General features: G+C 34.8%; 1 protein-coding gene across 1 annotated transcript; it reads left to right on the forward strand.

The window, feature by feature from the left end:
- Positions 1-880: 880 nt before the first annotated feature.
- On the forward strand, positions 881-2,479 carry LOC131618984 (uncharacterized). The gene is made up of 3 exons (XM_058890131.1): positions 881-1,520; positions 1,612-1,716; positions 2,304-2,479. Exons 1-3 carry the CDS (start codon positions 881-883, stop codon positions 2,477-2,479), a joined length of 921 nt encoding a protein of 306 aa, XP_058746114.1.
- The last annotated feature ends 10,079 nt before the right edge of the window (positions 2,480-12,558 follow it).

The raw sequence follows: 12,558 nt of genomic DNA on the forward strand, positions 1-12,558 counted from the left end.
AGGAAATGTTGAAATTTGTAAGTCAGTGCCTGCAGAAATTCATTTTCTGATGAAACAACATTTCAATGAGCAGAACAAGAAAAGAAAAACTTCAGATGTGGCTGAAAGCGAGTCATTTACTACCGAGGGGGATGAATTGCAAGTACAAACGAACCCACGAATTGGTGCATCTAAAAAGAATGACGCTCGTATTGGTACTTTTTTTACCCAAAACAACTGTGGGAGCTCAACCTACTTTAAAAAGTGTGATGCAAAGTAAAGAAGTGGTAGAAAAATGTGATCTTGCTATTGCAAAGTGGTTTATTGATGCATTTATTTCTTTTAATGCTGCAAATTCGCCTTATTTTCAACCTGCAATTGATGCTCTTTATTGTATGAGTGTTGGATATAAGGTTCCTACTATGCATCCCCTTAGTGGTAATTTGTTAAATAAGTGGGTTGATGACGTGAAGATACAGATAGAGAAATATCGTTCTATTTGGAAGGATACAGGTTGTACTTTTATGGAAAATGGGTGGAATGATCGTTGTAGAAGAACTCTAATCAACTTTTTTAGTTTATTGTCCCAAAGGAACTGTTTTCATAAAGTCTGTTGATGCCTCCGGTGCTTCTAAAATTGCAGAAACATTGTTTAAGATTTTCAAGGAAGTAGTGTTGTATGTTGGCCAGGAAAATGTTGTTCAAGTTGTTACAAATAATGTTGCGAATTATGTTGCTGCTGGAAAGGGAGTTTCCTGAGTTGTTTTGGTCTCCTTGTGCAGCACACTGTATTAATTTGATGTTGCAAGACATGGGGAAATTAGAGGAAGTAAGTGAGACAGTGTCACAAGCTTAAAAAATTACCAAATACATATATAATCATTGTTTTGCATTGTATTTGATGAGACAACATACATGTGGAAGAGAAATACTTCGTCCTACTCCAACCCATTTTGCTACTAATTTCATTGCATTGCAAAGTATTATGTCTCATAAAGATGCACTAAGAGCCATGGTAACATCCAAAGAGTGGACAACCACAACTTATTCAAAAGATGTCAAGACAAATAAATTTGTGGAACAAGTCTTAGACTCAAGCTTTTGGTCTAAATGTGCGCACATAGTGAAAATTACAGAACCTCTTGTATGTGTGTTGCATATAGTTGATAGTGAAGATAAACCGGATATGGGATATCTCTATCGAGCTATGTATAAAGCAAGAGAGGAGATTGATAAGAGGTTCAGAAGAAATAAGTTGAAAGTAGAGCCTTATTTGAAGATCTTGGATAACCGTTGGGATGCACAACTTCGCAAAAATCCTCATGCGGCTGGTTATTGGTTAAATCCATCTTGTAGATTCAATCCAGGATATGAAAAAAACAAGTCCACCACCCAAGGCCTTTTGGATGTCATTAAAAAGTATGCTTATGGTAGTAAGGACTTGCGATCTAAATTAACTGCTGAGATGACTTCATTCAAAAATTGTGAAGGTAGTTTTGTAAGGACAACAGCCGTAGAAAATCGAGATGAAATTTTGCCAAGTAAAATTATATGATACACTTTATGCATTTTTGTACAATGTCAATATGTATTTCAAAACTTTTTTGTAATTTTTTACATGCATTATTGTAGATCAATGGTGGGAAACTTATGGAACCGAAGCGCCCAATTTGCAAAAGCTGGATATTCGAATTTTGAGTCAAACTTGTAGTGCATTTGGTTGTGAACGAAATTGGAGTGTGTTTGAACACATTCATTCAAAAAAAAGAAATAGGTTGGAGCATCAAAAGCTTAATGATCTCGTTTATGTTCTTTACAACTTACGGCTACAAAATAAGTAATGCACTTATTATGCTTAATATGCTATTGTTTCGATACTTGATGACATGAATATTGGTTCTATGGTTCTATAGTTAAATATATATGATATTTTTTCTTTATAAATAATATTATATGGTTTTATATTTAAGAATATGTGATATTTCTTGGTTTGTTAAGAATGTATATTATTGTTTGATTTGTTAAGTTAGTTTGGTTCTATGTTTGACATTACCGTTAATGATTTCTAGAACCAAGAAGAAATAAAATTATGATCCTATTAATTTTGAAACACTTGGTGATCATTCTAATTGGGTGTTGGAGGATTCACCACCATTCTTGACCATTGAGAAGGTGGAAGCACTACGCAAAGATCTTGTTAGTATGACAATCCAACCTATTTCAAATGATATTTGTATGATATTAGTTTTTCTGATTACAATTATGTTATTTTAATTTCTTAAAATATGTCAATTTCTAAACTCTTCAAATTGATGTTGCTATAGATGAATTAAATTTGGATGAGGTTGATGTTGAGGGAGATGCACAACTTAACTCCGGAGAAAACAACCAAAGTAATGATATCATTGATGGGGAAAATGTTGCAAATGCGATTGATTTTGGCGGAGATGGTTTTGATATTGAAGGAGATCCCAACATTGAAATAGTTTTACCTCCTTGAAACTAAATTTAATAGATATTTGAGTATTTTTGTTCCAAAGTACTTAATTAAATTATATTGCAATTAGACTTTATAATTTATACTATTTTGTTCTGTGTGATACTTATGTTTAAACTTGAATTTAATTTATCAACTAGTGACTTTATCATATGATATTTTTCAAAAATTTAAGTGCTAATTATATTTTTTTAGAGACTGAATGATCTGGTTCAACCGGTTTTATACCTATATAGTTTGGTTATAATGAAAGGTTTATTAAACTGAGTTATCCGGTTTACTCCGGTTTGGTCATGCGATTCGACCAGTGACACAGTTGTTCGACCGATGAACTAGTGGCCCAGTAACCTCGCAGTTTGATGATCGGTTCGGTTTTTAAAACATTGATTATAACTCTTGCATCCATTCATAATTAGAAAATACACCATCTTAATGTAAATAATGCTTTTCTACATGAAGAACTTCAAAAAGATGTATACATGATTGTTCCACCTGGCGTGAATTGTGCACACCTCACTTCATTTATAACTCAACAAGAATACACACAAGCCCACTCAGATGCATCAATATTCAATAGGGGTAGGAATAGGCCAAACGAACTAATAGAGGCCTACAACCTAGCCTACATAGGCCCAGGCCTAGGTCAGACATTTTTTTAAATTGAAAAGACCTAGGATTCTTTATAAGTCTATTTAGCTAAAAAGGCTAGGCCAAAGGACATAAAAATGCCTTTAAAGCCTATTAGGCTGACCGGTTTAAATAAAAATGACTAACTTTATTTTTATTATTATTATATAGTTTTTTGTACCTTGAATTAAAATACAAAAATAAAGTTTTGTTATCTTGAAACACTTATGAAATGAACAATGTCATAAGTTGTTTTCATAAGTTCTCAAATAAATTGTATCACAAAACTTATGCTAATACATAAAATAAAATGAGTTAATGACAACAAACATTTAGTCTCATTGATCTTTTAATTTGTTAGTCTATTTAACCTTAATTGAACTTCTAATTTTCAAACGTTCAAATGAACTAAGCTAATAGGCCAAACAGACATTCGAAAAGGCCAAACTCAGACTTTCGAGAAGGCCAAACTCATGCCTAAAAATAAGTCTATGATAGGCTACAAGACAAACTTAGGCTTTGAAGGTTTTAGTAATCCAGACTCATGCTTTCCAAATCCTAACTCGGCCCAACTTATTCCAACCCCTACTATTCACTAAAAATTTCATCATCATTCACCATTTTGCTTATTTATGTAGATGGTGTAATTTTAGTAGAATACTTTGTGTCAAAGATGCAAACCATCAAAGAGGTGTTGAATAATGCTTTTGAAACCAAATATCTTAGCAAGGTAAAGTACTTTCTTGGGATATAAGTTTCTCACTCTAAGTATAGAATTTCCTTATATCAAAGGAAATGTTGCTCAGACCTTCTACGGGAATGAAAAATTCTTTGTTCAAAACCAATCTCCACTCGACATGATCCATCACTCAAGCTGCATAAAGACAACATTTTACCTTATTCTGACATCCCTACTTATCAAAGGTTAGTTATAAGACTTATATACCTTAATGCTACAAGACCTAATATCACATTTTGCACTCAATAATTAAGCCAATTTCTATATATGCTCCCACCATGAACCATTTTCACGTTGCACCACGAGTGCTGAGATACTTAAAGTCTTGTCTTGCCGAGGGATATTTTTGTCTAGAGTTCATAAATTCAACAACAAGGTTATTCATATGTAGATTATACTGGTTAGATTCAAGACAATTCATTTTAAGCCAATAATTTTTCTTAGGAAGGTCAATCATTGCATGCAGAACCAGGAAGCAATTGAGTTTGTCAATATCTCTAAGTGAACCTAAATATAGAGCGCTGACTGCTGCAATTTGTGAGCTCCAATTATTGTTGTTGAAGCTATTTTACGCTAACTGCCCCCAATGTGTACGAAATATTTCCCCTATCTTTTGTTGTTGAAGATGTTGCAAAAAATTCCTTAGACGTTGCTTCCAAATCTTAAAAAGAACCGATAACGAATAAAGTCTTGGAGTCTTATTAATTTTGGATTTACACCAAACAAAATATAAACAATATAGAAAGTTTTTTTTTATATTAATGAAAATTGTGGTATGAAGTTAGCTATTTATACTAATTTTTGAAAAAGAAAATATTAAATTTTTATAAGATTGATGTTATAAGATGATGAGTTGTAAAAGTAAATATTGTGTTGACTTCCTATAATTCACCCAATAAATCATATTAGGGAGACATGTACATTTTTAGATCTATAACTCAAAAAGTAGTCATTCTAGATATTTTATTGGCCCGACAACAATAATATAGACTTATAAGGTGTTTATTATTTTTATGAGGTGTTTCATCTTAATTTGCCAAAGCTCATATATAATGTCAAGCATACTCATACACATTCACGTAGTACACAACATACTATAGAATATGTTCTATGCAACATGAATCATGCAAGTAACAATACCACACATACACTACTTTATTAAGTAAAGCAAGTTACACTTATTTTCTAATAGTATAAAGACTTAATTGCAATTCTGGTCTCCAAATTATTCATTTTTTTAGATTTTGATCCCTCCATTTTAAAATCTGAAACTTTAGTACTTTTATTTCAGTTTTTTAGGATTTTAGTCCCCATGCAAATCTGAAGACAATTTTAAATGACACGACACTCACATTGATGACATGTCACTGCCAGTTCATTATTAAAATGTTAAAAAAAACTATTTTTATTTAAGATTTATGTCGAATATGTCATCAATGTGAGCTTCATGTTAGTAAAAATTGCCTTCAGATTTACAAGTGGATTAAAATCCTCAAAAAACTGAAATTAAGGGACTAAAATTTTGGATTTTATAATAGGGGGACCGAAACCCAAAAAAATAGATAATAGAGGGACCAAAATTGCAATTAAGCCTAGCATAAATAATCACCGTATCATTAGCTTTAATTAAATTATTAATAATAAACTAATTATATTATGTAATAATATGATAATAAATTATTATTGGATTTAAGGGATATGCACGGACAATATAAAAAGTTTTACACTGTCATTCAATAGAAAACCAACAGTTTGCTATGTCATTAAAAAAAATTTAAAATAAATGCGTGATGTGGCGGGATTCATGGTCGTTATTGGTCGACAGTGTAAATTAAAGAATTAACCATTTTCTCATTATTATTAACTTTTATAAAATATGTTACCTATTATTTACACAAATTTCAATTAAGTTATGACATTAATTTCACAAAGTCTGGTCATAGCTGAGCGATATTTCTGTCTAGCATTCAGAAATTCAACAACAAGGTTATTTAGATGCAAATTAGGCTGGTTTCTTATATTCAAGACAATTCATTTCAGGCCAATAATTTTTCTTAGGAAAGTAACTCATTTCATAGAGAATTAGGAAGCAATTGAGTTTGTCAATATGTTCAAGTGAACCTGAATAAAGGGCTCTGAATGCTGCAACTTGTGAGCTCCAATAATGTTCTATTTGCTTATGGATCTAAGAGTTGATTGCTTTATAATACAAGTCCTTTATTATAACAACCAAAGTGCACTCCACATTGAAGTTAATTTGGTGTTTCATAAATGACCAAAGCATTTAGAAATCGACTATTATATTATAGGGAGAAGATGACAGCAGGCATGATAAAGTTACTTCCATATTCCTCTAGAGAGCAATTGTCAATATCTTTTACAAAACCATTATTTCTATAAAATTTCAACATCTTTCTATCCAAGTTGACGATCCTTGATATCTACCAAACCTCAACTTGGGATGAGATATTACAAAATGATAAAGTTACTTGTGAGACAAGCAATAAGGATACATAAGCACATCAAATTAAGTCTATGTATAACTAATTCTCTCTTAAGTTTGTTATTATAGTTAGTAAAGTAGTCAAATTAAGTTAAATAATTCACTAAGATAGAAACTAGCACATGATAACTAACTAAGAGGGTCATCCTTTCCATATAAAGGAGTGGAATTGGCATTTGTTTAGATTAAATATGTTTGTGGTCCTTATAAATATCTTAAACTTTATATTTTGTAATTTCAAAAAAAATGATATATTTTTGTCCTTACAAAATTTTTATGCATGCAGTTTTAGTCCATGCTATTTTCTAAAATTTTGAAAATTGTTTAATTACCCTTTAACTTTTAAATTTTTAAATAATTTTTTCATACATGTTTGGAATACTGTAAAATATCTATTTACTAAAATTTAGAATTTTTTAAAATGAGAAGAAATAAATATAAATTTTTAAAATTTAAAAAAATAATGAAAAAAGTAATGAAAGTCTCTAGTTATAAATCAAATTTTGAGTTTTTTTTCCAAGATTCTTTTTATAACGTTCTAACACATGTCTACAAAATAAGCATTCAAAAATACACATCGGTTTAACAGCAAGGACTAAAATTACTTGTATAATAATTTTGTAGGGAGCAAAACATGCATTTTTTTTAAAGGGACCAAAAGCAAAATTTGGTAATTTGATAGAGATTAATAACATATTTAACCATTTCTTCGTTTGGTCAAATAGCCTAGTGGGTGAAATACACTCTTTAAAAGAACAAATAAGATGTCGCAGGTTCAAACCTGCGTCCTTAGATCGGATGTTCTTATACTATTAAGAGTCCCACATCGGATATGTACCACATTTCTAATACAGTTCTGCAATTGTTGTTGACACTATCCTGCTAACCGTTTGAGTTTTCTTTTGGCTTTTAGATGTTTGGGAGACGTTGTAGAAAGCTTGAAGGGACCCAAAAGTTGGTCGAAGAATTCTAAGAGCTATGCACCTCAACAACTACAAATTTGTTCATTGGTTATGGCTTTGATGTAGCTGATGTATTTCGGCATATATAGTTGTATATTTTGTTCTTTTGATTTGCATTGTTCATCCCAAGCTGGAAGTGTTGTGTGTACCTTCCAGCTTGCGGGAGGGTATTAGAAATAGAGCCTCGTTTAAGATCCGGTGGGCCACCTTCTATGGTTTCCACTATCGGGCCACCCGCCATTTATTTCCACGCTCCAGTTGTCTAGTCCTGGGCGTGAGGGGGTGTGTTAAGAGTCCCATATCAGATAATATACGGCCTGAACATATCCTTATAAGTAGAGCTGTCAAAATGGGCTCGGCCCATTGGGCCGGCCCATAAGCCCTACAATTTAGCGCGGGCCGGGCCGCAAAATACTTTAAAAAAAGACGACCCTGTCTTTTTGGGCCAGCCCACCGGGCCTATATTTTTTATGGGCTGGGCTGGGCCGGGCCAAGCGGGCTTCGGGCTGGCCCATTAAAAAAAGATTTTGGTAAATTTTGGAGAAAAAAGATTGAGATAAGATATGATTTTATAAATGTGTTTTCAAGTCATAAAGAAAAGTTAAAGAGGATCAGGATATATTTTCAAAATGATGTGATCAAGAAAATGGTTGTGAGATGTAGAAAAAATTTGATAAGTATTGGTGATAATATTAAGTTACTTTATACTTTTACATGGATGATTTTGTGGTATTCATATATATATATATATATATATATATATATATATATATATATATATATATATATATATATATATATATATATATATATATATATATATATATATATATATATATATATATATATATATATATATATATTTGTGGATAAATATTTTAAACATCACTTATATACGTTTATGATGACTTTTTACTTATGTTGTATTGCATTTATCCATTACATCCTTTTTATAAAATTATAATTATAATATTAAAATACGGGCCGCACGGGCCTTTGAAAAATGGGTCGGGCTCATTTTATGCGGCCCATTTAGCAATTGGGCTGGGTCGGACCAGCCCATTTGACAGCTCTACTTATAAGTGGGGGCAATCCTCACTCTACAAGCCGGTTTTTCAGTTAGACTCAACCACACTTCTTAACATGGTATCGGAGTCTCGTTTAAGATCCGGTGGGCCACCTTCTATGGTTTTTTCTATCGGGCCACCCGTCATTTATTTCCACGCTCCGGTTGTCTAGTCCTGGGCGTGAGGGAGTGTGTTAAGAGTTCCACATCGGACAATATATGGCCTGGACATGTCCTTATAAGTGGGGGAAATCCTCACCATACAAGCCGATTTTGTAGGGTTGAGTTAGGCTCAACCACACTTCTTAACATGATATCAAAGCCTGGTTTAAGATCCGGTGGGCCACCTATTATGGTTTCCGCTATCGGGCCGCCCACCATTTATTTCCACGCTCCAGTTGTCTATTCCTGGGCATGAGGGGTGTCGCACGCTCGCGAAAAATGAACAGAGTCGCCACCAATATATTTATCCCATAAGGGAAAGGAATATCAGAAAACCTAGCAAAGGAAGGAACAGGGTCTTGCGACCAGAGAATCAAGGTACGGGAGTCGGTTACGCAAGGGGAAGGTATTAGCACCCCTCACGCCCATCGTACTCGATGGTATCCACCTATGTTTGTTTCTATCTAAAGGGTGTGTACTATGCTTACCTATATGGGAATGCATGCAAAAGAAATACGGGGAAAAGAAGGAATTATTTACAAGTGTGCTCGTTCAAGCCCCGCGACTTGATGCCTACGTATCCTTTTCAGGAATCAGAGCGCCGTAGTTCGGCTTCATAGTTTTGTTTGTTTTTGTGTTTTTTAGTTGGGCGGAGTTAACGCTCGCGCTCTTGCATAAGGGATCGACCTAGGATGCAATAGAGCGGAGATAACATTGCCCTTAAGAAAGGAGAGAAAGAGAGAGAGTTTGAGTGTTTCGAGGAAATCCCTAAAGCAAGGGAAACTCGAGTTACTCTTTGGTTTGTGTCTTTTAGAATTTGGGAACTTACGCCCGAATGGAACCCTAAAGCAAGGGAGATCCAAGCACTCGAATGATTCCCTAAAGCAAGGGAGATCCAAGCTTCCATTCCCTTTTTAATGATTTTCACTTTTTTATTAATGTTTTTTAGGTGTTTTCTTTGTATTTTTTATGGGGATTTTATTTTGATAGTTATTAGATGGATTAAAGTTGTAAAAGAAAAAGAATGCAAAAAGGGAACTAGTCCTAATTTCTACATCTATGTTATTGATTATCCTAAAAGAAAAATGGGGAAGAAAAAACAATTAAGCATTTCACAATATGTTGAAAAATATTCACAAAAGGAAAAGAATTTAAAATCTAAACTATTCAAGAGAATTATTTACAAGCAACTTCATTTTTATTCATGTGAGAAACTATTTTTGAATTAGAGACTAAAAACTATCTATTTTTATGGTTTATCAACCAATTAAAAAAAAGAAATCAATCAATAAAAAAAACAATTAGAAGAAAATAAAACTCTAAAGAGTCTATTTAGGTAAAACTATTTTTGTCATTTTATTTAAGGAAACAAAAATAATTGCAAAAAGAAGAATTAAAGAAGAACAAATTTATTATTTGTTTTTTATTAACAGAGGGGGTGTAGAAGTATTTTCATAAAGAACTAAAATTAGTTAAACAAAAAACTGGGCTTAAAAATGGGGGTGGCAAGAGTGAGGGCGCTAGGCCCAGTATTCATTAGCGTGGTGGTGCGTTAGCATTCAGGAGGTGTAATCCTAAAACGACCTCAAGCCCAAGCGTGTGGCCCAATCATGCTATCTATCCAACATCCATCCATTTATTTATCTTCACACAGTATTATTATGTGGTAACGTGACAGAAAATGCCAAGCAAATGTCAATTGGCCAAGTACTCTTTTAATGAGAATAAGACAAAAACAATGTAAACCAATCAGATCGAAGCACCTCACGTATCTAATCATATGAGTCATGACAAAATAATAAAAGGGGAAGCATGAACCAATTAGGGCGTGCCACGTAAGCTCAGCGTGGAGGAAAAGAAACAGAACCCTCGCCGGACCACCACTACACCGATCATCTTCTCCGGCGGCTTCACCACGCCGGAGACTTACACTTTGCCCAGAAAACGATGAAATCACCATAGTTCAACTCGAAATTCCACGCTGAAACTGAATCTGAGCTTAGTTTTCTTTAACTCTTCCTCTAAGGCCCTAACCCAAACACCTTTCGAAAGCCCTAACATAACTCACCATCACGAAAATGCGATCTAAACGCAACGATGCGCTCACAAACGCTGGCAGAGTTTCAAGGCATGATCCAGGTACATAGATAGCAAACACTTTACAGATATACAATTTTATTCAAGAACCATGAGATCAGGCACAAATGCGTCGTGTAAAGGATGTCAGAATGCTGAGACAGAGTAGTGGACTCACCTGGAGAATCTACGGACGAAGGAGAGGAGAAGGCAGGTTTGCGAGAGCTTCTTGATGACGTCAATCTTCTATGCTGGCGTTCTGGCTGGAGAAGGAGGTGAGGTAAAGCCGATGATGATGAAGGTTGATTCAGCTTTGGTGATGAATGCTGAAGATGACGCAGTTGTGGTTGTTGCGCAAAGATAGTGAATATGATAGTTGAAGATCAGTGAGAAAGAGAGAGTTGTTGCTGTGATAGAGGAGGTTGAAGTTGTGTTGTGAAGATGATAGATGGAGGTGGTTAGGGTGGTTAGTGGTGGCCGGAGTTAGTTGGGGGAGTTGGTTAGGGTGGCCGGAGAAGGTTGTTATGGTGACCGGAGGTGGTTGTTATGGTGACCGGAGGTGGTGGAAGGAGTGACGGAAGAGAGAGAATCGAGGAGAGGGAGAATGAGGAAAGAAAGAGTGTGAAATGAAAGTGAGAGAGAGGAGAGTGTGTGTTGGTGAGAATGCTGCAACAATGTTTATATATGGCTAATGATTGGTGAATGGTGAGAGCTTTTTGAGTGTGGGACTCTAATGCATAACTTTGCAACAACTTTTCTCATTTTTGAATGTGGGACTTGGGATGCAATGCTTAGTGAACAAGTATATGCATGTATAGTAAGTCTTCGATGAGCTTTTCTGAATGCAGGTTCTGCATGGGCCTTTGTAGCAATGAGTGATAATGACTTGTCAGCAACATCTTCATGCAACACCATCCCAAGACACCATCTTTAATCATGTGAAACTATGGCTATAGCTCACCATCTTTCTTAAACTTTGAGCCAATTTAGAGAGACCATAGCATAGTTTAAATTTAAAGTTGAAGGCTTCTTGAGATGATGCTTGGAAATGTATAAAAGTGAACTGGAACATGGTGGGTTGTTGCTGCATGTGGCTTGTACGCGTGGCTTGGCTTCTGGCTCGTGGTCCTTGGCAAAATAGCAACTTGAGCAGGGCTCGACTTTGGAGTCCTCTTTCTCATTCCCCTCTTATCCAAAATTAATGATCTTGATCTCATTGGATAGAGGGCATGACATAGAACATTTAAAGATCAATCTTGCTCAAGGTGGAGACTTGTGGAGGAAGAAATTCGAATCTGAATCTAGCCCACCATGTGCTTGATGATATGCATGCGTGCCCAGAATTTTATGCCCAGCCTTATGCTGCATTCTGGCCAGTGTGAGGGCATGACTTTGGGGGCTTGCCATTTATTCAATATTCATCCAATTCACTCAATTCTTGTTTCAATGGATAGAAGAGATGGCAAGGAAGAGATGCATACCAAGTTTGCACTCATGGCGCTTCTGTAGAGCTCTAAAAATGGCTGGAGATTTGGCATGCCATGTGTTTGTTAAAATGCCAGGTCATGACCTGACTTGTGACCTGGATTGTGACTTGGATAGAATGAGTTTTCAGCAACTTCCCAACACTTTAACTCTTCATACAAGCTTCATATGAAAAAGTGTCCAACTACAAAGTTGTTCTCCTCCATGAGAGGAACAACTTTGATGTTGGAACTTTTTCCAGAAAATGCCTTTTGCCACATGTGATCTAGTACTGAAGTGGACTGCTCACCAAGACCTTAAGGCACCAAAAATTTTCTCTGTGTTGAAAATTTGCCTTTTTGCTATTTTTTGCAACTTTTTGTCGAACTTCCGATTTTATCCATCCTTCGACCTTTCTCGATTAATTTTCCACCAAAAGTCAATATTTGAATAATTCTTCTGATTTTGACCCAAAAGTCAACT

This window comes from Vicia villosa, linkage group LG7 (assembly GCF_029867415.1).
Source record: "Vicia villosa cultivar HV-30 ecotype Madison, WI linkage group LG7, Vvil1.0, whole genome shotgun sequence".
NCBI lineage: Eukaryota > Viridiplantae > Streptophyta > Magnoliopsida > Fabales > Fabaceae > Vicia > Vicia villosa.

What these genes read in the sequence shown, in the direction of transcription:
- LOC131618984 (XM_058890131.1), top strand. Translation starts at nt 881, where the DNA reads ATGAGACAACATACATGTGGAAGAGAAATACTTCGTCCTACTCCAACC. An exon ending in TCGAGATGAAATTTTGCCAA is followed by an intron (nt 1,521 to 1,611) that starts GTAAAATTATAT and finishes GCATTATTGTAG; the next exon opens with ATCAATGGTGGGAAACTTAT. An exon ending in TGGTTGTGAACGAAATTGGA is followed by an intron (nt 1,717 to 2,303) that starts GTGTGTTTGAAC and finishes ATGTTGCTATAG; the next exon opens with ATGAATTAAATTTGGATGAG.